General features: G+C 34.6%; 1 protein-coding gene across 1 annotated transcript in view; it reads right to left on the bottom strand.

Annotated features, from left to right (window-relative positions):
* KCNH7 (potassium voltage-gated channel subfamily H member 7) overlaps positions 1-27,373 on the bottom strand; it is a 203,078-nt gene that overhangs the window by 18,692 nt on the left and 157,013 nt on the right. Inside the window, exons 7-11 of the mRNA XM_050976980.1 lie at positions 21,123-21,548; positions 16,877-17,276; positions 16,210-16,409; positions 5,988-6,240; positions 2,398-2,603 (exon numbers count right to left, since the gene is read on the bottom strand). Of these exons, the coding sequence (XP_050832937.1) occupies positions 2,398-2,603; positions 5,988-6,240; positions 16,210-16,409; positions 16,877-17,276; positions 21,123-21,548 (1,485 nt within the window). The remainder of the gene's footprint in view (positions 1-2,397; positions 2,604-5,987; positions 6,241-16,209; positions 16,410-16,876; positions 17,277-21,122; positions 21,549-27,373) is intronic.

Here is a 27,373-nt window from a genome sequence, read left to right on the forward strand (position 1 = left end):
TATTAAAGTCAGCCTGCATCAGCCTCTCCATCACCAGCTAATGAATGGAATTGCCCAAGGCTAACATGAAAAAAGTTTATGCAAATTGAGCAAAACCAACAGTGTCATCACCTAATGGTGAAATAAAATTATACTGATAATAAGTTTACATGGAAATACATGTGTTCATGTGTTATCAACTTCTCTGAACTTGCACAGATCTGGTTTACGTAACCTTAGACAAATTAATGAAAAAAATTAAATAACCTCTAACAGAGAATGTATACTATTTCAAGAAGTAAAGTGGCAATTGATTGCAATTATCTTTATATTTAACTGATGGTAATGATTATAAAGGTTACAGTTTGCAATGATTATAAAGGTTATATTTTACAATAAATGTAAGCATGACAATCATCAGGCACTTTACCTCATTATTTTATCTTTCTAGATCTTCCCTGACTCTTTATCAGATTTAGATCATTCAGATACTTATTTCTGTACCAGAACACAATGTTGATTTTTTCTATCCATCTTAAGAAGATTGCAGTCCTTTTTTTTTTTTTTTCCAGTAGGTAAAATATGCATTTAACTCTTGTTTTTTCTACTTTAGGAAATTTACAAATTAGCAAATATAACGCCAGTTTTTCTCTATGTGTACATACCCATGGCATTAGCTTCAACCTACTTCCATTCCCTGTGCTAGTGATGTTTCCCATACCATTCAAGTAAGGAGATTTGCATGTGGGAGAAGGGCAGAGGGGAGCTGGGGAGGGTTTACATCTTTCTCTATCCCTTCACTTTAAACCTGGTGAGTAATGTGCTTCAGTGGTGGCCCACTGGTGGAATAACTGCAGGAAGAAAAAGGTACTTTCATACAAACAAGAGGGCAGGGGCAGAAGTTGGGGCAGAAGTACCTTTTATTCTGATAACAAATTTAGATCTGAGTAATGTTTTGGAAATGAGAATGTGCTCGATGCTGCTTTTGGGGGATGAGTTTCTGGATTGCAATAGACAATGGAAAGCAAGTGGAATTTCTAGAGAAAAACTGTGATTTTGCAAGCTCAGAAGCATGGCTGAGCCTCTCCTGCCGTCCTTATCTCTGGTCTAAGGAAAAAATAATGATAAAGCATTGATTATAATGTAATTGCAAGAAATAATTGCTCAGACTTAAATCATTAATGTGAAATTATCCTCAAGAAATTTTTCAAATATATGGATATTTAGTTTTAACTTAAATTTATCACTAGACTATACATTCATTCTGTTGTGTTTTACATGTAATTAATAATTATGACCTTTTCAATGCATACAAAGGCATGACCAAAAAAAAGAATATAATTGATCTTTTATTTTCAGAATTATGTTTTATTAAAAAATGGTCATAATAGAAAGAAGTGACATTCCTTGTTAGAAGTTGTATTTGTTATAATTTTTTTAAAAATAACGATCCACACCTGATTAGCAAAGATCCCTATGACTTGCAGCCCAAAACTTAGTGTTCATTTTTTCTTTTTTTCTAAGAAGGCCTTTGAGGCCAAATTATGTTAGTTCCTTCTCACTGAACCTCTGTTTTTCTTAAAGGAAGCCAAAAATGGCATTATCTCAGAAAGAATGAAATATAAACCAGTCATTCTGTGGGCAGTCTAGTCCCTACCTGGTGGCCCAGGCTGGGCTACCTGCAATCTTCTGGGGAAGCCTTTAGCCTCAGCAGCACAAAATGGGCAAGAGAATTTCCTCACTCCCTCTTTGGCCAAACACCCACTTTCTTTCCCAAGTCAGAGTGACCCTGTCAGTCTGAAATTGGGAAACATTGGTAATATTTTTACTTTCTTGAAGATGTAATTTGTGCAAAAGGCGACACTTAGGACAGTCACTGTGGGAAAAAGAGATCAAGAAATGCGTGCAAATCTGAAGACTGCGTGAAAGTTGAAAAGTCCTTGTAAGATTTAGTCCCCTAGGAGGTAGAGTGCATGCCAAGATAAGGGAATTAATAGTTCATATTTATAAGGCAATTAAATATTTTCTATTGCTAGACACAGAAGGAATCTGGATAATCTGATTTATCCTTATTTTATGGATGTACAATTACATTTAGTGTCAAAAGTACCTCTTGTGGTGACCTAGGCTATAGTCATCTAATAAAACCATATTTTCCATGGCTTTAACAAAATCCCCCTGAGTGAAGCCTTTATACTATTTAAATATAGAACCAAATCCTGTTAGATTAACATCATCTGAATAATTTCATTGACTTCTGTTGAGTTTAACTGACTTCAGTAGAGCAATCAGGAGAGTATATTTTTTTAATAAAGGATTTTAGCTTCTCATTTTGTTAACCTTGCTATTTTCAAGTTTTGTTACTGTGGTACAGATTTGGCCCAATATTAAGAAAGAAAAATCACTTATTATATGTACCTTTGTGGTTTCATCTCTCAGATTAAAAGTTAGTTCCAGATTGGTGAGGAAGAGATCAGAAAATTCAGGGTACATATCCAAAACTTCTAGTAGATCTTCTCTCTGGATCTTATGTAAGTCACAGTAAGTTAAAGCTCTCACATCTGCATTTGACTTTCCTGGTTTTGCATAAAGATGTACCATCTCTCCAAAAATATCATTTTTCCCTGCAGAAAGAAAATTAAACAGAGATTATTATTTTAAACATGAATAAGCCATTAAATTGAATGATGTATTTCTTTATGAGAGAGGCACAGAATTCTTGGTTTTATATGAAATGATTCAGTCAGATTCCCATTGCACATATATACAGAAAAAGCAGTATTGTTGGGTATTAAAAGTGAAATTAATAAGATCAATGAAAATACATGAGCATATAACTGGGCTAAGTTAATGTTTTATCACAATTTTTCTTCCATTTCGTCAAAACAACACGATTTGAGCAGGTTCCTTTGTCCTTTCTTCTAATAGTATTATTTGGTAATTTCAATCATATTATGATAGCAAAACCACAATTTCTATTGTCCAGTCCAGTACAGGACTTGTCTGGCCTGTACTGGACTGGACAGACAAAGAACATGTAGTTCTTTTGTTAAGAACTACATGAAGGAACTGGCTGTTCTTGAAATATATTTTAGCAGAAAATGACTTTTTATATTTTTTGGAGGGAATGCCAAGTTTCTAAGATGCAGGAGTTCTTTTGAACAAGATCTTTTAACGCATCTGCCTCTGTTTTGATACCATTACAATTCTTCTAATCAATGTTGACACATTTGCATGTGTAATAATATTTTTATCTCTATTTAATTGCTCATTTTTGCCAAATTGCACCTAAACTTCATCAATGCAAAGCAGCTGCAGCCATAAAAAAGGTGAAAATATGCTATACACTAAGGGTTTCAGGGTTACCTGCAAAATGGGGTTGAGGAGGCACTAAGAAAATACTTGTGGAAAAGAATGGTTTTCATGGCAAGGGAGAAACAGAGACTGGTAAGTAAGAGTACAGTGGTGATTTTTTGTCTCTGTTAAACATTTGTGCCTTTCACATCAGGTCACTAGGAGCAGTTCTGGTTTTTCTATTTTCTACAAAGGAAGTTGAAAACTGCAGCTAAAAAATGCAAAAGGTAATTTAAGGGCTGATTTATAGTGAGTATCTTGAACATGGGAACATTAAGAGAAAACCTGATTATATTGCATCTTTTCTTTAGAGAGGAAAAATTACTTGGTATTTAATGCCTCTAGAATATAAGAAGGAACACATAGGAAGAACCAATGGAAAGAAATTGGAGCAAGATAATTTTATACTGGAAATAAAGCACACATTTTAAACAATAAAGGTGATTAAATATGGAAATAAACTGCCATCAAAAGTGATCCTATTTTCATCTCTTGTTATCTTCAGATCAAAACCTACTGTTTTTATTTTCTAAAACACAGTTCATTAGATATAACGGATAGTCAAAAACAGGAAATGTAACTGGAATCAGCACCAAAACAAGAGTTTGCCAATATACTCCCTCTGCCCTAGATGTTTATGAATTCAGAGGTCCCTATTCAAGGCATATAAAACCTTCTCTGCAATAAGAATATTAACATGGTTGCAGTATTTTTATCTTGACTGCAAGGCTGAAAGAGACAGTATATTTCAGAGACATTGTATTTTCTAGGTATTTGATGAAGAATTACTGTTGTCAGATCAGTATTAAAGGAGCTTAACTCATCCACATCAGACAGTGCTGATGAATTGAGGAAAACTGGGGAGAAACCCAACATTTCTGAGAACACTTTGATTTCTTTGATGATGCTGAAATAATTGTTAAAGGTGAAAATTTCATCTGTGCTACCTCTGTTGGATTACTCTGTTGTCCAGAACACAAAGCACTGAGTAGTTTTTATATCCATTTCTGTGTGTAGGTTTTTCAGAAAGAGGAATTTACTAAATATATTTGGCTAATTATTGATAAACTCTTAGGTTTCTGAGTGATTTCAAAGCAGAGTAATTTTCCTTTATATCATATACCCTTTTTCTGTAGATTCTTCAAAATACTGGGACTCATTCACTGGAGCCAGCTATAGGCAGATTCCTACCTCATGGATCATGCAACAGATGTGGGCTCAGTTTATTTTGGATACAGCTGTGCACACCTGTCTGACCTATCATTCCCTGGGAGAGTGAGGCTCCAGACTGCAGACCCTGCTCTGGGCAGCTATAGGTGAAAAGAGATACATGGCCCTGCAAATACCTGGTTTTCTGCTCAGATCCCTGAGAGCACAGGGATCTGATATGCATGATATGAAAAACTTGTCCAGTCTGCATCTTTGACCCAGGAAAAAATTGATGAATCCATAAAATTGTCAGTTTGTCTTGATTGCAAGTGCAGTAGAAATAGTACAGAAATGTACATGTTTTTGGTGTGACAGATGAATTCCTTGATGAACTACATTGCTTATAATCAGGGCAAGACTCTAACACAGTTAAGTAAAAACCTCACAGTGTTATACTTGCATGCTCCATATTTTTTTTGTGCCTAAAGCTGGTCCAGCTGATGAGCTAAAACAGCATGAGATGATAAATTATCTTGATAACACTATCTAAACCTAGGGAAGGATTTCTTTAGGCACACCTTTGTTCTGCTCACATATCCACCCTGCAAAGTATAAACAGAATAATCAGTCAAAGTATAGCAGCATACTGCCCCCGGTCCACATCTTGCTTCAGCTGCTTTTCTGAGCGTAAGTTCCAACAGTGGCCAATTAACAGAAAGACAACATATGAATGATATTACAGCTGGTATATGCTTCTGTACATCAAAATCCTTACTCGTCTACTCAAGTATTCTTTGCATTCTTATTATCTAATATAAAATTGGAGAAATCTGTAGTCGTGTTATGTAAGGTTTTAATTACTTTACTTTTCATATTGCTATAGATAACCAGCTCCAGGTGAGCTCCCAGTTGGACTGAGCATTGTCCTGAGCCAACTTTGTTAGGAAAGAAAACAAGTAACTCATCGTGCTATACAAACAAGAATGTGTTAGTAAGACATATAGGGGAAACACTGGTGTCATTACTTCTAGATAAAATTAATTTGTAATTCTCTTCCTTTATGCCTAGTGTGCAGGAACAGATATTTCTGAAACTCTCTAGAAGACATTTTGAATGCCCAGAGTAAATTGCTCCAGTTAGCAAATAGAGGAGTCTATGTGTCTCAATACCTTCATCACTGTTTAAGAACAGAGTGCCCTTGACTTTTGATCTTGCAGCATAATCAGAACTGGAATAATTAGATGTCTGCTTGCCACAACTTGCAGCTTGTCTTTTACCTAGGGATTAATGTGACTAAAGATAAATCTTTAGATATCCAAAGATCTGGGCTCTTTGGTACACATGAATTATTGCAGTAATGCAGATTTTTCTTCTTAAATTATTTCTTTGCTTGATTTTAAAAAATAATCAGTAAATATTTACAAATTTCCTGTCCCAGGAGCAACAATAAATATATTTTTTTGAAAATCTGACTCTTTTATTAAGCCTTGTAATAATGTTCTTACCAAGAATGGCTACAACAATGTCACTCTTAAGGATTTCAATGGAGCCTCTTGACACAAAATAAAGAGCAGTGAGAACATCTCCACAGTGCACTAAAGTGTCTCCAGGAGGTGCATGTGTTGTCTTAAATTTCATAGCCAAAGCTCGAAGACAGCCTTTACTGGCCCCCCGGAAAGCTTTACAATTCTGAAGCAAATTTTGGTTGAGGTGCAGACATATGTCAGCTTGTAAGCATTCTGGAAATCCCTTCAGGACCTGCAAAGAAAAGCATAAAGATTTCATGTGAATGCTATGGAAGTTCTTGATATAACTTTTTTTTTTTTTTTTTTGCCTGGACAGGAAGGAAGAAAGAAGTGACCTAGAAATAGACATGGCTCTAAAAGGTGTAAGAGAATTAAAATTCAACAAATTCATAGTTTAATCTATATTGCAAAGCTTTGCTTTCACAATGTGAGTACTCCTATAAATACTAACCTATATAATGGTTACGAAATATGCTATTAATATGTCTTTCATTAGAAGAAATGGTATCAGGGTACATGAATGACTATACTGCAGGAAAATAACAAATAAGGCAGTGAAAGGGGAAGTCCTGACCAAATTTCCTTTTCCGTTATATATTTTCCATATATCCATTTCCTTCTTGTCAATTGTCAAAGTACTACAGTCATTATAAGAGAGGCTTTTGCTGAAATAACCATGATATTTGTAAAATGAGAGCTATCTGAAGAAGATCAGGTATTTTTCAGAGTGAGGACACTTTATTAGGATTTTCATGTTAAATATGATCTGCTTGCAAGTGTAGGACTTAGATTTTTATCAGAAAGAAAGCAACATGACCTATTGAAACAACAATGATTTACACCGACAGATGATTTGCTCAGCAAACAACAGGGCTACTTGCTGTGGTCCTTGCTCATCTTTTACTCAGAACAATTGGAGTTTGCCTGAAGTAGAATCATGGGATTCCTCTTGGGTACCATGGCAACATGTTAATTTTGTTTAGAAGGAAAGGAGTTATTTACAACGTGGTCGTTATGTGTGAGCTTTTCTAAGTTCTCTAGGATAATGCACCTCTGATTGTTTTAGAATCTATAAACATCTCTGCTACTGGCTTCATGGAAGTACTGTGAGTGACTGCATGCTGACGCAGTATGACACACCACCTTTCTTTGTTATATCCTGTTATCTGCTATCAGTGATGGGATTGGGTCCTATGCTTTCCCTAGGGACAGCTACAACTGCTGCATATTACTAAAGGCAAAATATGTACAGATGCTACAAGTCTTGTGAGTATGTGAACAGGAGGTGTCTCTTTGTTATTAGATCAGTCTATTATTTCATCCTTGTTTATCTTCTGCACTGTTTTTTAAACAATTTGTAAACATTTCTGCAGAGGAAAGATATATCCAAAATACATTCACTTGTTGCTATATTAATTTCTACTTCAGCACAAAAAAATCCTGTGCACTCACTCTCATTGCAGAAATTATTCATAACTCATATCTTTTGCTGGTGAAAATGAACACATTTCTGATATGAGGTTTCTGTCTGCACAAACCAAGCTTTAGATATTAGAACCTTTAACAAAATTGAAATGCTTTTTATGATTGCTAATGGATATCAATGCTGTGAAATAACAATGTTGTAACACACATATATAGAACAATTTTGTGAGCCTTATGGCATTACCACATGAAATTTATACATCATCAAAAAAAGCCAGCATTCAACAACACTAAGCAAAAGAAAATATGATAAATGAAAAGCTTCTGTGGCATCACTGTTTTCAGTATCTATCACATCACTAGAAATAGCTTAGTATCCAATTATGTTTTTTAATATAATGTAATTATATTGAAATAAAAAGGATGTAGGTTGTAGGAACTTATTTACTCAATGATACTGAAAAACTGAGAAACAAATACGTTCACCAATGAAACAGGAGAAGAATTGTGTTTATTTTTAAATTGTTCTCTAGTCATGTGAGTGTAAAAGACCTATTTTGTATTAATTTGTTTGTTATGTATGTATCTGAATACAATTTAGAAGAGCTTCCTTTTTTCATAGGACATGAAATAGGAAATGTATTTTGAATTCAGAAGTACTTACAAGGAAAGTGTATTTGAATTGTTAGGAAGTAATGAGCAGTTAGATTACACTTAGAATAAATAGTTTTAATTTTTCACATCAGCAGTTTATCTGATTTTCAAGGGATTGTATTTTACCATTAAGCAAAACCTATGCAGACAATGTGTATTGCTTTATATTTCTGAAGATACTTTGGATATTCCCTTATAGAAAAAAATATTTTTATAATTAATTTATATTTGTCATGAAACTGTTCTTAAATTATTGCATATCAGTTGATAGTTATTTAAATGTCAATGACATCTGAAGGATACCAGCCTCTTTTCAAGCATCTGTGCCTAAAAAGTCCCTGCTCCATGGAGCTTACACTCTAAAGTAGTTTTATACATCAGAGACGAAAAACATCTATTCTTTAATATCACAGTTTTAAAATGCTTAAAAGGAAGACTAAATAACATTGGTTTCCAATGGACATTATTCCATTAATACAAGCTTAGAAATTCAAGAAAGAAGCTGATTGGAAGATAAATTTGTTAAAAAAATGGTAAAACCTACATTACCAAAAAGAGCTTACCATATTTCACACATTGTGTGTGGTGAGGTGTTTAATCTAAGTCCAGTAGGTGACATAATACAGAATTTGAGGTTTCCAGACTAAGTTTTATGCTGTGCAGTACAGATATTTTGCCAACCCAAACTCTCAAATATTTGTTACATTCATTCTCATACTCTGATTACATAACTGAAATTTTATTGAAAATTATCTTATACTGTGAGAATCAACATCAACATCAAATTTGCACATGCTCTGCCTATACTAAATATTAGAAAACCATCCATGCAGTCTTCAAAATAAAAAAAATTGAAAATTATAAAATTAGAACTGCTGTTTAATAATATTATTATTAATGAAAAACCCAAAACTAATAAATCATTTAAATACAGATTTGAGTTTCAGTTGTTCCATTCTTTCGTAACATATTTCTATTGTTATACACAAATTCTCTTCAGTTGTGATTCCATGGGGCCCTGGTGAGAAAAATCTTGGATTCTCATGGTTAAAATCATGTTTGGAATCAGAACTCATGCATAATTCAAGAAATACACACAGATATTTTTAAAAATACATGTAATAAGACATAAAATAAACTTTAGCCCTCCCTCTTGACAAAGAAGTAAAGTAAAGAAAAATCAGTTAAGATGCTGTGACCACAGGCTCCAGTTGTCTGTCATTGATAGTTATCAAGTCCAAGTTCAGTTATCTCTTCCTGTTTGGAACAAAACTTACTGCACATCAAATAACATTGATTTATCTATGTGGCATGCTTACAGAGGAGGATAACACCATCCAGAGAGATGTAAAACATTTTACATAGAATAAGAGATTGTTTCATGAGGACAGTAGGGACATGATTCATACTGCCTTGAAGAATGTGATCTTTTTATGAGGAGTGGGAGTCCAGCTTCATTCATTTCTATTCTCAGGATGACAGCAAGGTATCACACATTTATCAGGCACATTTGTGACAAGAGATTTGGACATATCTTTGTGCCTTAATCTCAGGCAACAAGCAACTGTTTGGGGCAAAGATAACCTTGGGTTTTTTTAATAAATGATAAAATTCATGACAATTTTAGATTTTTAATTCTCCGTCCTGGAACAGGTATTGATATATGACTCACAAAAAATATTTAGAAAATATTTAGCCTGAAGCAAACCAGGATATTAGCTACAAAAATTTTCATTAAACATGGAAATTCCCCATTCCATACCAACAAAACCACAGAATGACTGAGGTTGGAAATGATCTTGTTGGAAAGATCATCAGGTCCATCCTCCCTGCTCCAGGAGATCTACCTAGAGCTGGTAGCCAGGGTGATACCAAGATGGCTTTCAAATACCTCCAAGGACAGAGATGCCACCACCTCTCTGGGCAACTTCTACTAGTGCTTAGTTATTCTCACAGTAAAAATGTGTTTCCTGGTGTTTGGTCAAAGCCTCCAGTTTCAGTGTGTGACCATTACCTCTGGTCCTGTCAGTTGGCACCACTGAAATTTAACTTTTTCCACATTTTTTACACCATCCCTTCAGGTATTTGCTCACATTGATGTGATCCTCTGTGAGCCTTCATTTCTCCCATCTGGCTGAGCAGTTCCAGTTCTCTCATCCTTTCCTCATATGAGAGATTCTCCAGTGCTTGTAGCTTTACAATCAAAGATACTCGTTTAATTCTACATGTAATCTTCTGTCACACATATTTCTCTGAAATATAGGTGGGATCATTAAATACCAAACAGCAGCTGAAGAGTGCACAAAACTGCTCTCGTGTGTTGTGCTGTGTTTGGGAGATGTTGAAACCAGTGGCTAAGACTTTCTTGTCCTAGAACCAGTCAGACTTGTTCATGAGTGGCAGGTGCCCAGCATACAGAGGGAAAGATAGAGAGATACTCCCAAGTTCCTCTGAGAATTTAAGATGGCATAATCTGAAAGACTTTTCTGGTCCTTCTCCACTTTGATTATTCCTGACTTGTCATGATCTCTCCTTCTGAAATGGTTTGAGAAACTGATCCATAAAAAAAATTAACACAGCAAAAAATTTGAGCAGCTGAAGGTACAAAGAGGCAAGAGTAAAATCACTTTGTGTCATGACCACACACTACTTAATATCTATTTGGTTCTCACCTTCATAAGAGAGATCTCAAGCTATGTTGACATTGGCATCACTAAATGCTGAATAAAGTTCTCAAAATATTTGAATAATAAAATTTGAACTTTAAATTAAAACCTTTTATTTTTATTAACCTTTTGTCTTTGTTCAGAAAGAATTAGTGAAATTAATTAATATTAATTAATATATTTGGTGAAATAACCTATGTATTTAATTTTCAACTTTTTGCCAGCCACCTAATTTTAAGGCTAACCTGATACTCTTCTGCTGCACAAATTGCACGGCTTAGATTTTGAATTAGGATATCTTTCCCCTAGTAGTTGTTTCCTCTGATGGAGAATAGTGCAGGATTTAGTTCCATCACAAAAATTTGACTCTTGTAATTGAATAATACCATCTAGGCTAAACATTCCTGCAATTCAGCAATTTTATTTCTAGAAAGAATTTAGGATTTACTATTCAATATTCCTGTGATAATTAATTACAGAAATTAATTTAGTCTGTAAGTAGAAGGTTGAAACATTTCCAAGTGTTTTCTGCTTATAAAAAAGAAAGAACAGGGTCACAGCTGGCAATAATACTGCTCCAGAAGCTCTTGGGCTCCACATAGAAAAAATAATATTTCTGAAAAATCTTTTTCTTTGTACAGAATGATTTTTTTAATGTTCAGTATGTTTCCTTTCAACAGTTGAGAGAGAGAAGCAGCATGTGATAATGAGCTAATTCACCTTTCAATGAGATTGAAGCCTGACAACCTTATCAAGAATGGGATCTTTTGTTTTCAGTCATCACCACAATACAGATGTGTAACATCTTTATGCTGGAATTAGTGAGGCTGCAGTGGACCATTCTTCTACAGTCCTATTACAGTTTCTGAGTACATCTGAAAAGTGATCTCTGTGATATGATACATTGATGAACAAGGCAGATGGAAAATTATTTCAGTTTCTTCAACTGTTGACTCCCTTACCGAGAGAAAAGTTTTAAGTCTTTACAAGTTGAAGACTGATCAGATTTGTATATTTCAAAAAAAATATGATAGTTGAAAAATGAATTGCTCTTGCTTTGATATTTTAGGCCACAAAACACAATGCACTGAGAAACTGATAAAGGATCATTTAGAAAAGGATGGACATCCTTGAAAATATTTTTTTAATGAGGTCTTATTTTCTTCAACTCAAATCATTGGAGGCGATCACATTTTTAAAGTTGCCTTCAGGTTTATGGCTAATCATAGGGTACTTTGTGGCTGGTTTATATCTCGTGATTTCTGTTCTAACGTATAGGCAAATAACAGTACCAAGTTCCAACATGATTACATATTTCATTGGTTTAAGAATTTATTGCTAGGTTTTGTTCTAAACACATCTAATTTGCACTAGTCTTTTGATGGTCCAGAGAATTTCTCTTTGCTGTTTTTGGAATTCTAATTTACTTCTCTAATCCTCTGCTTCAAATATATTAGTGGCACTGGTTCTATTGCTAAAACTGGTTTTATTGTAAGAAGTGATCACTGTGGGAGGAAAAGGAAGAAGGAAAAAATGTAGTGATGTCAACCAGGTGTCAGTGGCCAATTTCTTACAAAAGAAGCCTGTTCAAGGCAATGGTGAACCCGGCCTTTATTTGCTACTATAGAATTGCTGGTTCAAGATAGGTGTATGTTCTACTGTACTTGCATGATCAAGTGGCCAAAGCAGTTATCACAATGGTAAAATGAACCATTTTCTTGGATGCTTGCAGGAGAAATCATACATTCATTCATAAAAATTCTGACTTGCTCTCCCCTTTCATACTATTGGACAAAACCCAAACCAAAAAGACATCTGTCCCACACCCAAAATTTTGATTAATATTTACACTGGGCTAAATATTTTTCAGCTCGTCCCACTTAGTTACTTCTTCAAACTCTTCAAATGTAAAATAAACCAATAAAGCTCTTCAGATGCACAGAAGATCCATGGAAAGAATGGATGGGGCAGGATTGTAAAAAATACATGCATAACATAAAAAATATCTCAAACACTAAATAACTAATCTTTTTAGGTTAAGCATCATAGGCATGCTATTATCAGTGCTGGACTGATAACATAGGAATGAAAGAGGAAAAAGAAGGCAAAAAGAATTTAGGAATACTAGAAGAGGATAGTTAAAAATATTACAAGAATTGGAATCTTTGGGACTGCTGACATCTTTCATGAAACAATATGCAATGTAAACTCGTTTTTTGTAATTTGACTTTGCTGCTGTATATTACAGGGACATGATTTAAGTTATGCTTATTCTATAGACTCAAGATTTTTTATCCAGATTAAAATAAATCCCAAATCCTGTTTATCCAGTCCATGCATAAATATGTGGAACTGTTTTTAACCAAAATACATTATGTAATGAAATATAATCAAAAATATGTAGAAATGGAGCAAAGGGAGCAAATGCACAAATAAACAAGGTCTCAGCATATTTCACTTGCAGGTCTTTAAAGCTAATTTTAAGTTTAACCATTTCAGATAAGCATACAGTACTATCTTCTGGTTTGCAACCTAAGGTGTAGAATTTTGTTTAGAAAGTCAAGTTTAGTCTTAGTGCACAATTACCCCTAAGATTAAGAGGGTTTCTGTTTATTTCTTTTATATTTTGTTTTCCACTTTACCTGTATTCTTAAATATATTACTGAGGATAATTTAAAGCATCTTTTGAAATATATTCTCTATGTTATATATATATATATATATATATATATATATATATATATATATATATATTTATATATATGAGTATGTGTGTGTATATGTTGCATGTACATATATATATATAAAATGTAAATTATTATGTACTTCATATTTCAAAAGAGAAAGAGGACAACTTTTTGATTTTTTTCAGCTTTCAGTTATGAAGTGAAGAAAAAAAGATATTAGATGAAATTCTGATTTCAGAATTCACAAAAAACTCGCAGTAGACATGGCAGGAGTCAAACACATTTGTTTGAGGACAATATCAGTCCTTTGTTCTGTAAATGCAAATATTTCATGCAAAATTAAGTAAAAAACACATGCAAGTCCAACTCATATGCACATGGCTAATATCCAAGAAAACTTCCTTGGTGCGTGTGTTAACATGCATATATGGTGTAAACCAAGAGCATTCACACAAAGGAAAATGCAGAATGATCAGCAGCATGACAACTTTGTCAGTGACATTCCTACAGAGCAACTATCTAATGCAAACCAATATGCACATGACCTTTTTTGGGCAGAGAAGCATGACTTGAGTTGTGGGGTAAAACAGTGATTTATAAACATGGTTAGATTAACATTTTTTAATGTCTAATTTTTAGTTACCATTTTGCCCCACATCTGATTCTGCTTGGATTATTTCCCTTTGCTATCTACCCCTTCATCATGCAAAAAGTTACAATTAAAATTAGAAAGCACTGAACAAGCTCTAAACCCAACAGAAAACATGGATATTCTTCACACTTTATACTGGAATTAAATTTGATATAAATACCTCCTGCTCTTACCAGTGGGTGGTGTTATTCCATGTATTTAGGTGTGAAGCAGACAGGAAAGAGATAAATCTTTCATAAGTACAATGTAAATCACACAATTCTTATATTATCCTCGCACTAAGTGTAATACATTCAAACTCTTAAAGGAAATAATGTGATTGACATGAAACTTGTGGGATAGAACTGTGAACAGAATAAGGAATAAAATACAATGAAAGAAGATACTAAACTTGAGGGTTTTTCCACACTTTATTAAAAACAAATCCTCCATACTGCCTCACAATCATATTGCAGAATATGGGCTATTTAATCCATTTAATTGTTATTTCACATTTCATGACAAATCCAAGACTAATTTCTGTACACCAGTTTCCAAATTATGCAACTTTTCACGTGACAACATCCAGTTATAGTTACTATTTCATGTGAACCAGGGAGTTTTAGTACATCCATTAGTGGTAATGAATTAGTTAAGGCATATATGATTTTGTAATATCTTCAGAAATAATTCTGTGAGCTGCTTTAGGCTTAGGTTGAACACACCTGCAGCTTAAGGGCCTGATCCTGCAAAGTGCGGAGTACCCCACAATTCCATTGCCATCAGAAGGAATTAGGGCTATTCAGTGCAACACAGGATGAAGCTACTGATGCTGCCTTCCACTGCAGTAATCCCCAGCAGAGGTTTATACAATTGTCCTTGTCCTGCCCTGGACATATTGTCCCTCTGGAGGGGACACATGGAAGTGGCAGGTGAAGACAAGTATATTAATTTTCTATCATACTTTTAAGATCTGCTTTACTTAATGGTAACCATAAAGTCAAATTGTCAGTGATTCACCTTAATAAAAGATTTTAATCAAGACCATTTTTTCCGTTTGCTGCATAAAAATGTTGTACTCCGACAGTCATTCAGAAATGTACTTATAGATGTCACATGAAAGCTGTTTGAATGTATGTCAAAATTTCGGAAGTTGATTTCTAGTTAAATTGTTACAAAAGTGTATAGATTTTCTTGGTCTTGATAGCTTTCTGGAGAGTTCTGCAGTCTCTAATCTGCAGCTCTGAATACCTCTGGAAAGCATCCCTACAGAGACACAGATTCACAGGTCTTTAAGATGTGCAATGCCCTCAGTGTCTTCAAACTGATGTCGACTTTTCAGAAAAAATGTTTCTATCTCCAGAAAATAAGAGAGACATACAGATGCTTACTTTTTCTCACTACCAGATTGTTATTCCTTTTTAGCTAGCCATGTATTTATAGAAGGAGACATTACAGGGGCTTTTTTATCAAAACCAGAAAAAATGAGTGTTATTCCTTGTCAAAAATGAGTTTCTGTGTATGATTTTCTGTGTTGATTTTCTGAGCAGAATTACATGGTTGTGAATGCAAGAGAATTACTTTTCAGACTATCATGTGATTGAAATATGTCTCTTCAGAGCAGCTAAACCTGCCTGCTCCTCTCTTCAACCCGTTCCCAATATACCTGTTCTAGATTATATGGAAGGATTTGGAAAAAGAATTGATCTCCACAGGTTTTATAGAACAGTAGCTCTGTAGACATCAACACAGGTTCTCTTGTTTGATGCTGGAAGTGGAAAATCAGGGCGAAGAACAAACAAAATTCTGGAACACCTATATCTGAAATAAGAAACCTATATATTTTTTTTTCTCTGTTTAAGCTTATAGAAGTCACCTACTGTTCTCATGCTTTCCTACACACGTGAGAATTCAGATTACTGATATACCTGGCAATAACCTAGACAGTGAAATGTTTGTATGCCAAACATGTAGGGCCTTGATTATAAACAACTGAGGTATACATCCACCTTCTTAAACTTGTACTTTTACAGCTTATAAAAAATACTAAAAAATAGAAAAGACTTAAAGTGTCTTTCTAATTTCTCATGGATTTATCTATTGCTCAGCATCTCTGCCTGAAAAACAGAAGAACATACCATGTTCATGTCAATGCCATTGGTGTATGTCCACGCATGCTGGAAGTATTCCTCCAGTCGCTGCCGCAGAGGGTTCGGGATCTGATGGAATCGTATGAACTCCTTCACTCGCAGCATCTGCATGTGGTACCGTGCAGTTCCCGAGTAGAGCCTTTGGATTATTGCGGACACGTTCCCAAAAATGCTAGCGTACATTAATGCTGGATTAAAAAGAAACAAAACTTAAGTCGTATAATTGGGCTTTGCAGATGAGTAGGGCTAAGCAAAAGTTAAGAACAAAGGGGAGAGTTAAAAAGGTATGCATACATTCATGAGTTCAGTTTTAAATAGAAAAATAAAATATAATTATGATTATATAAATATGATGGGATATAATTTCTTAAATCCACTCCAAACTCACCTTCTGACCTTATACAGGATTTGCTTACATATGCTGGTATACAACACAGATATTCTGACAGTTTGGATAACAGATTTTGAGTAGTCAAGCAACTTGATTACTTCCTGACGCCGAATGAGTCACAACATATTTTTGCATACAACATTCCTTTCCCTAGGAATTTGCCCTTCCGGCTGCATGCCTTTAATCTTATTAGTTTAGAATGTTAAGCCATTTGCTCAAACACACAGAGAAAAAAAGATTAAAATCGACGATAAAATTACTTACAGCCAATCAACATGACACAGATGGAAAAGATTTTCTCTGAGTTGGTGTTTGGAGACACATTTCCAAATCCTACACTTGTCAGACTGCTGAAGGTAAAATAAAGTGCTGTAACATATTTGTCCTTGATAGATGGTCCAGAGCTTGCATCACTCTTATTGTAATGCTTTCCTAGTTGTTCTCCTAAAGAATCCAACCAACCAATCTTGTGAGCCAAGTAAGGTCTTTCTACATTTCCAATGGCATACCAAATGCAAGCAAGCCAGTGTGCAATTAGTGCAAATATGCACATGAGGAGCATCAGAACTGCAGCACCATATTCAGAGTATCTGTCCAGTTTCCGTGCTACCCTCACCAAACGCAGCAGTCTAGCTGTCTTCAGAAGGCCTATTAATGTAGTTGTCTGTAAAAATAAGATATGAATAAATTTTCTCTGTTAGCAAATGTATTCTCATGAATAGTAAGCATGAATAAACCACTAGAAATTCCATTTTTTTGGGGAATCAACACAAAGAGTAGAAGAACCCATTTCAATGTAAACTTAATTTTATTTTCTTTAAGCTATCAATTTCTTTATAAAATCAGGGGAAAAAATAAGAAATGTACATTTAAAATCAAGATATATTGAAGTTCTCATTATGTGCTAAATACCTTTCATGTTGAATATTTTACTTGATCCAGACTCTTGTGTTGACCATAATGGATTAAGTGATCCAATAGGTTATTGATTTTTTAACAGGATAAAGTGTGTAAGTTATGGGAACTACTCATAATTATATGACTGTCTACACAGGTAATAAGTATTCTTGAAGAAAGCTGTGTGACTGTATTTGATCCTGACTTAGAAACTCTTTGCAAAGCCCTGACACATGTATTCTAGAAAAGAGAAGTAATAGGGCAGAAGTGTCTCAAAGAGTATACCTACAAGATTCCTCCTGTTTGTAATGATAAAAACATTCATACAGGTGAAAGAAGACAAAGCACTGTGAACAAAACACCATGGAAAAGTTCCTCCAGATTAATCTTTTTGCATCTTGTAGGTGTAGTGGCAAAAGCCAGTAATGAAAGTGCTACACCATTATAAAAATAAATTGGAGGAGTTTAAAGAAGGAATGCATTTAAAGATTTTTAGTGCAGACGTGTGCTATTATCCATTGCAGACTTTGAGGCTTTGACCTTTTTCAGGGGATTTAGCGGTGATTACATAAGTTTTCAAAATTCAATTAGTAAATAATTTTCATACTTGCTAATTCCTTGTAGAATAAATGGACAGCATTGTTAAGAGGAACAGATGGATTAAAAACCCCTCAGTAACATTTTTTCCTTGCATTAAGTCTGAACATATATTAAAGTATTCAGTAAATGCCAAGAGCGCATACATTTGAATGCTTTATTGTTTGTTTGGTTTAGGTCTTTGTTTTTGTTTTTGTTTTTGTTTTTGTTTTAACATGCATGTATATTACATGACACTTAACAGGAAAAGTTTTCTGTGCTTCACAAACCACTCTGATGGTAGTATGCATAACATTAAAGCTTTTTTTGCAACAAGTACAAGACCAGTTTTTACATTTTATTAAATCCTTGCATTTTCCATGTTTCTGAGTAAAACCCCAAAGCTCTTGGAACAAAACAAGTCTTTCTTGGCTGCACTTCTCAGTGGACAACTCAATAAATTGTTCACATTTTCTAAGTAAATGAGCAAGAGGATAATGTATGGCAACACTCCTTAGTTCAGTTTAACACCCCAAATAACAACTTTACATAAAGAAGTTTAGTGACCTCAATAGTCTGAAAGACCACATCCTTCAAAATGTTATGCCTAGGCTGAGATTCAGAAATATGAAAATATTGTGATCAGGTTATTTTTTCTTTGTAGGTAGATCAGGTTTATATATTCAGGATCCCTTAAGAAAAGCCAAGATTTGTTTTTAGGGGGGTGTTTGAAATATTCTATTACAGATGTAGTCATATCTCTACATCATGCAAGAAACCACATATTCTTACAGTGCCCCTTAAATAGATCAGATGGTAGATTGTTAATCTACAATATGTCATCACCATTCCACCGCATTCTCAAGATAAAACTTGCTAATATTATTCATACTCAGTGTCAATCCTATACTTAGATATATCAGTTTGAGCTCTGGAGTATGTGGAAGGTATGTAACACAAGTAAACTTCATCTCTTCAAGGGTAAAATCAACATGAATGAGACTAGGTATGCTTAAAGCATCAAAAAACTCATCCTGAGTTTTAATTTTCTTTAAAACAGTGAAGAAGCTTTAACACTAAAGCAGAGCTGGCAGTAGGGGTGAAAAGCATGGTCCACAAGTTTTGATGTGCCTTACATGCTGTCCACTTCTCAGCATAGATGCAGCCTTCACAAAGTAACAGTGCACCTCCCATGTGTCACTTGGCCTGGGACAGAAGTTCTTGGTTTCAGAACTACGTCTCATGGAACGTAATTTTGGCGTGCTGAAATACTTTGATCAGCACAACGCCTAAGGGGGCAGGGGTCCTACTCTGTCAGTTACCTTAACCCATCTGGTGCTAGTCATTAATATCTGCAAACAGCAACCTGATAGATGCTGCTCTCTTTTCTGGATTGCTTACTTCTCTGTTTCCATCATACCTATTGCTGGACTACAAGTTCAAGAGTAGGTGGATCACATCAGATTTTTTATTTTTTCTTCTTTCCTCTCCATCTACTCATTATTTTTATCTTCCCAAGTATCAGGGAAGCCACCTAACTTTCACAACACATGCACACAAAAAAGAGAATTGTTTATTACCAATCTTCATCATTTTGGGTCTCATTAAGCATAAAAAAATTTTAAACTACATTATTTCCCTATTTTAGAAATTGGAAAATTAACGGTCTAACTCTGTTGCTTTCTTATGATTGAAAAAGTATGGCTAAAATAGTAGCATTTGGATAGTATTGTATGTGGCATTTGGATTATTATCTCCTGCCCTTTCAAGACTCCATTTGATATCAAGGTGTTTTTACAGCTGCATGAGCACACATGGAGCTCTCTTTAGAGCTTATGTTTTTTTAATAAAAAGACTATTCAATACAATTTTTCACTGGGGATCTTCTTTGAAGAACCTCTAGGTAACAAAAAAGAGCTATTTCACAAAAAAGATAGCTTTCATGACTGAAAAAATTCTATTAAATGAAAAATGCTCCATTCTGTCAGTTTTACATTTGCCTCCTCTTGCTAAACTATGAAAAAGGGATCATTGGTGAAATATTATAGTTAGCAATATAGGAAGAAAAACTGCAGTAAGTAGCAGCTTAGAAAAGTGATTGACATGTTCAATACCATGAATGAAAGAGAGAAGCTAGGATGGCATGGTGAATGGAACATAATTGATACAGCATCATTGCTTCTTAGATAAACAAAACCATTTTTTTCCAGATGGAGAAACTGGTCAATTACTAGATTTTGAGGGAATAAAGAATCAAATTACTAATATCTGCAATACTGAAAAAGTCATTACATGGTCTAATAATTTCTGTTTCAACTTCCACATTTTTATATTTGCCTATTCATCTGCAAGAATGCACTTGTTTGTTACTGTAATCTGTAATGTTATCTTATGTTAAAGTTATTCCTTTAGCATGACTTTAGCACCTGGCACTTTACTCTAAAGAGCACTGTAACAGAGGAAGTGTGGAAGAATGATGTTCAGACCACACCTGTCTAAGTAATCTTTTTTTTTCCTTCTTTTGATAGTCCTTATTTTTGATAAAATTGACAACAGCCTAATGTCTTTGATAACTAGCATAGTTTATGCTACAACTAATCTGTTTTCTGCTAAGTAAACATCTGACCTAAACATTTTGAGCAGAGAAAAATTATTTTAATGATGCAATGCCAACACTGCACTTACATGCATCATGGGCAGTTTTTAAAAAAGTAAGTGAGAAATCAAAGCAGCAGTTCCTATATAAAACCATTTGACCAAGTCCTTCATGAACAATATATTTGTTATTCCTAAAGACAGTATCAAATATGGTATAACTGAAAAATACTAGCTGAATCATTCAATGTTTTCTCTTCTCAATGAAAGCTAATATTGTGCCTTATTCTACAAAGGAAGATTTAATTTTAGTTTAACTTTAAAAGATGGGATGAAAATACTAAGCAGCTATTAAATGACAAGCAAAAAATACTTTAGGATACACAGAATACCATTGTGAAGTAAGAAATTAACATTTAAGATTTCTTTCATTTAAGCTTACCTCTTCAGAGCCAGAGCCAAAAATCAGCAGGTCAAAAGGTATTGCAGCAACCATGTCAATTAGGAACCAGCCTTTGAAGTAGTGAATTGCTATTTTTGCTGGATCACTTACCACTTCTTCATTCTGGTTTACATATGTTGTTCTGAAGTTTATTAGAATGTCAATGATAAACATAATATCCACAATTAAGTCTACAACATTCAGTGGGCTGCAGGAATATCCACACTCTCTCCTCTTCCGATCCTCACTGTCATTCAGAAGGAAGGCAGCAGAGTAAGGAGTGAATATGGCAGTGTATATGACCAGCAACAAAATGAGCCAGTCCCAGACGGCTTTGAAAGGACTGTAGTGCAATATAGTAAACTTGTTGATGCGAGGTGTCTGGAGTTTATATTCTGGTAGAACATCAGCCCCTAAGGATAGAACCTAGAATAAGAAATGTTACACATCAATAATCAGACAGCGTATCTACTCCAACTTCTAGTAAACATAGCAAATACAGGACAAAAAGTACTTAATTGTAGTTTTGAGAATTAAGCTTCAATTATTTAGTGTTTTGGCAAGCTAGATTTCTGTGAAATTCATGGTGTCTGCCGAGTCCAATAAATTCATTGACAATTTTGCACAGTAGGTTGATTCTTGTCCCCTGTAGCAAACATTAAGAAGCATATCTTATATCCATAAAATCTGCATTATTAAGTATGTCATGGAATTCATTTATCCACCACATGATAACCTTGCCAGCCTTCGCAGGGGCAGTGAATGACTTTTCTTGCAGTGATGTAGTGTTTTTCTCCCAAAGCAAACCTATTATCATTGGCTTACATTCCCTACAAAAGAGTTTACACTCATTAGAAAGTGTACACAACCAAAAATTAAAAAAAGTCAGAGAAAGATCTGTTAGTGTCCTTGACATCTATTTACACTTTGAGTTTTGTTGTGTTAGAAACCTTCATGCAGACAAATTTCACTGAGGCTATAGTTCTAGTTCAGCTAAAGTTGTGACAAAGGATAGCACAGGAGTATTGCCTTTTCCTCCACTTCTACTTTTGTCAATGCCTAAACCTTATTATTCCTTTAAAAGTTTGAATTTGTTATCTGCTGGTGTTATCTAAGTTGGATTTCAATTTTATTTGGAAGGATTATGTTTGTCAGCACTGCTTAATTTGCTGGCTCCGGAAGCTGAAATGTTTGCTTTGTTGCAAAGAGCAAGCATTGTGTAAGCACCAGATAAAACAAATTTCCTTTGGCTGCTCTTTCAGTCTGACTCAATTCTGACATGAAGGAACAAAACCTTTAAGGATCAAAAGGTAAATTATATTTTGTCTGTATTCAGTGTTTGGGATTGTCAGCAATGATGCTAATTATTGCCTTCTGTGCTGCAAATAATCTGCAAATCCTATGGGACTCATAACACCATTTCATTTTACACAGACCGGTGAACAAACATCAGATGGTGACAACCTTCAGTTATTACTCAGTTGGGCAATATTCATGTTAATGAAATCCTATACTCTTTTCCCACCAGTTACTTCTGCTTATTCCTTATTCTCCTGCTATTTAAAAACAATTCTATTTAAAAATTAGGTTACTTCAAAAGCTATTAAAATGAATAATTCTACTCAAATGAAATGATTGGAAGGGGATATACCTTTTCATTGATATTGTCTGCTTATATTTGTTTTCTTTTTACAGTTAGTATTCTGGAACTTGAGATTTCAGCTTGTTCAAGACTGAAGGAATCCTTGCTCCTCAAACATAATCTTAGAAAATTCTAAGGGTAGGCACACACTTTTCTATTTAAATTTCCAATGGAAATAGTTGTATAAATCTTAGATCCTATCCGTAGTAATATAAGTGACACTAATCTTTTTCAGTTAAATTATACTCTGAAAATGTTGTGAGAACACGAGGGTTAATAACCACTCTTCTTTGAACTTGAAGAAAGAAGTGATTAAGTCATCCAAAAGAATATGTGCTAGCTTCAAGCAGCCACCAAGCACTGGGCTGAGCACCCTGTAGAGGCTGTTCATCAATTTTTTGTATTGTAACTAAGACTTCCACTTAACTAATGGTGCTGGCCATTTTTTTATGCATTAAACACATTAGCTGACAGCAAGTTGAAGCATTGCTTCATCTCTTAATCAGTCTTAATATTTTTAGTCCCCCACCTGATGAGTTGACAAGGTTTTCTTAGTATTTGAGAACAGTGAGTATATGTGCCAAGTGAACTGCTATTTATAAAATTTATATCACTGTTCCACTGGATTTTCAGACAATGAAGAAAATGGATTAGGCAACAAGGACAATAAAGCTTACTTCACATGTTTCTTTCTGCTGCTTGAAAATTCCGGACACCCTGCTTCATTTCAGAGCAATGCATAATGTAAATTTGACTAATTTCCCTGAAATCTGACTGAAAATCTAATTTTAGTTACATTTATTCCTAAATTGTTTTAAACTGAAGTTTAAAAATCCAAACAATTGGACAAAATGAGGGAATAACATTATAAAAGTTATCATACCAGAAATGCATCCAAATTTTTGGTGATAGTTTCTTAGATGCACAACACAGGAGAGGCTGAACTGATAGCTGTGAGTTTCATATCCATAATGTTATATAGAACTTTACATTTCTGCATTGCTTACTCCCATGCAATGAGAAGTGAAAACAAGCATTCATATAACTATTTTGTTTTTTGTATCTCGAGAAAGATGTGACTTCATTTCTCAAATAAAAAAATTGCAGTTGCACACACACAAATAAGACAAAACACATTTAGTTTTATGTTGGCAGTTTCAATAAAGACTCATTGAATATGAGATTAATTTCTCCTTTTTCTTATGGTGTAACATGCTTGCAAAGCTTGGGGACTGACGTTGGCCAATTTTGGCCATCTTGGCTAGATGGAAGACTTCAGTCTACTTAGAAATTCACTCAGAAGACCTTTAATATTTCAACTTATTTAAAATAGATATAATCAAATTCATTGTTAGTAAAAAAATTTATTATCTCTTCTGGACAGTAAAACTTATACTTTGGATTTTAAAAGAGGTAGCTTAGGGAATAAAACATTTTTAAGAGTAAGAAATGTGATTAGGACAAGACGGAAGTATTGCAGTGCTGAAAGATCTTTGAACCTTGGGACTTGACATGATGAAAAAGCCAAGCTTCCTTGCATCGTACTAAAAAGAAGATTATAATGCTAAACAAAAAAGTCATACCAGCTGCAATTGGTTTCTCTTAAGAAAAATTAGGAGTATTCAAACTTGATTAAATACCACCTCACTCTGGCTTTCCTGGGGAAAGCAAGAATGTATTTATAACTGACTCAGAAGCAGTATTAGGTGATAAGATTTAATTTATTTAAAATGAGAACATTTCAAGGCTAAATAAACTTTACTGAATTTGCCTTGGAATAAAGAACTCTGATATAATATCAAACTTTTCTGTGTTCCTGTGTATGTCATTCACTGTTGAAGAAGCACTGCTGCAAGTTAGAAGACTTCATTCAAACTCATTTTTGATTCTGTGAATCTTGCTTGAGGTGTTTCACAAAGACAGGGCTGGTAAACACCTTCTACACTTTTTATGTTCATGCACTCACTTCCTAAAATAAGAAGTTCAAGGTGGCCTTTTTTATAGAAGGGCAATCAGATACACAGAAAAATATGGAGTGAGATCAAAGTAACTGTCATAAATTAGGACAGTTTTAGATTTTTCTTTCTGAACAGTTTGGTAGCTTTCAGTTCCTCAAAGATGCCAGCAGTTCACTGAAATTGAAAGAAAATATATTTAAAGATAATGAAAATTTATTATTGGCTGCTGTTATGTTAAGCAAGAGGAGAAAGGAAGTGTAGGTACCAGAGGTGTACCAGGGGGACTATCAGGTGACAGTTAATTAAAAAAAAGATTCAGTAAGCTATATCATTTTACACTGGGTTGCACTGTTCATGGTGTAATCTTATTTGGGGCAGTTCTATCATCTTTTCCCTCCAGGAAACCTGCCTGGTACCAGATATAATTTCTGGCCTGTGTTGTGTTTCAAAGATTCTGTTTTGCATAGTGCTTTTTGATGAAGTTTCAAAGAGTCAAACTGAGCTGATGTGCTTTGCAGTATGTTGGCCATATGCTTCACTGGCTCACTGGATCATGTAGGGGACTCTTGTGTTAAGCTCTGCAGCATCATATGCAGAAACAGTATTTGACCCTTCTTCCCTGTACAGGCTCATTTATAAAATAGAATATGTAGGCAAAATGTTATACAAGATGTTGGATGACGTGGGAATTTTAGTCTGTTGTCTGTCACTTCTCCGTAATCTTAGGCAAGCTGTTGTTTAATGTCTCTAATTTTTGTCAAGTAAAAAAAATAATGTTTACATCTAGAAGTATCCTAAAGGATAACAAGCAGAAAACTTTGATAAAAGCTGCTTTGTAACAGCAATGACCTCCCATAATTCTTCTCTAAATTTAGTTGATTATTTTTATTTTTTGAAATTAATTCACACAAGTATTTGTCCTCTTCTCCTGTACCAAAAGAAGTGTGACTAGAAGGTCAAGAAAGGTTATTTTCCCCCTCTATTCCACTCTCATCAACCCCATCTGGAGTGCTTCATCCAGCTGTGGGGCTTCCTGCAGGAGATGGGCATGGTCCTGTTGGACCAAGTCCAGAGGAGGCCATGAAGATGAGGAGGGGACTGGAGCACCTCTCTTACGAAGACAGACTGAGTTAGTGTTGTTCAGCCTGGAGAAGAAAAGGTCATAAGAGAACTTATAGCACCATCCCATATCTAAAGAGGGCCTACAAGGAAGTCAGAGAGAATCTTTTTGCAAGAGGATAAGGAGACATGGTTTTAAAGTGACAGAAGACAGGTTTAGATTACATGCTAGGAAGTATTCTTTCCTGTGAGGGTGGTGAGTCATTGGAACAGGCTGCTCAGAGAAGTTGTGGCTGTCTCATCCCTGTGAGTATTCAAGGCCAGGCTGGATGGGGCCTGACCAACCTGGAGTAGCACTGCCCATGGCAAGGAGATTGGACTGAGATAATCTTTAAGGTTTCTTCCAATCCACACCATTTTATCACTCTATGATTCATTCTACTACTCAAACTGTAGTTTCAAGACAGTCTGAGAGACCCATACTGCTATCACATGTATATTTATAAATTTTGTTCTGAGGCATTTTCATTCTAAATTTATTAAAGAATGCAAATGCACACAGTAAAAACCAAAGACCTAGAAACAAAGAAGCATAATAGCATATGAATAAATCATAGCAGAAATAATAAATGATTAATGCCACAATGAATTGTTAAATAAATATTTCTGTCAAACCATTGCATGGATTAACAGTATGGTTTCCTGGTTAGTCTAGCACTTGATGAGAGCAAGTCCAAGACAGGGTTGCTACATGCTGCACCCAGGCTCTTTAAGTGACTACAGAGCTAAGTAAAGCACATGAACATGGAAAGGAACCAGGAACCATTCCCAATGCATTCAAGAGGCACTGAACTCATCCCATGAACAAATTGCAATTGCATGGATTAAATGCAAAATGCAAGGTTTTCAGAAAATATTGGGATTTTTCACCTCTGCTAAGAAATCACGATATTATTTGTGCCTTGTATTTCCAAACAAACAGAAGATAGGTGACTAATGTACACTCACAGAAAGAATATGTAACATACAATCTAGGTAACACCTTTCATCTCAGACAGAAGTACTGCACATCCAGAAAATTTGAACAAAGAGCAACGTTTACAGGCGACAAAATATGAAAAGAGGTGTAAGAGCTTGAGTGAAACTGAACAGTTTTAAGGCAAATGGACACAGATATCTGTGTGAAAGTAGATGTGGAAGTTTGATGGTTGCAAATGTTAATAAGTTAGATGGTACTTTGCTATGTCTTCTGACCAAGTGCCTCATATGAAGTGTATGTATATTTAAATGGTGTAGTTATATTCAGTACTAAATACTGTTTTGTCACTGCTGCTTTTGCCACAGATGAATTAAAGTAAATCTTGTACTGACAAGGTTAGCTACTGCATAGCACCTTTCATGTTAAGAGAATTTCATAAACATTTAATAAAGTTCAAACTATAAATATAGTCCCAAATTACTTTGGGAACTTTAAAATGAACATTTATGTCATCCATAAAACATCTTGTGTAAAACTATGGAAGATGTTACCTCTTCAAATACAATGTTGAAATATTTATTTCTAGGAAATACTATGTGACATGAAAAAATAT

This window comes from Serinus canaria, chromosome 7, assembly GCF_022539315.1.
Source record: "Serinus canaria isolate serCan28SL12 chromosome 7, serCan2020, whole genome shotgun sequence".
In the NCBI taxonomy this organism is placed as follows: domain Eukaryota; kingdom Metazoa; phylum Chordata; class Aves; order Passeriformes; family Fringillidae; genus Serinus; species Serinus canaria.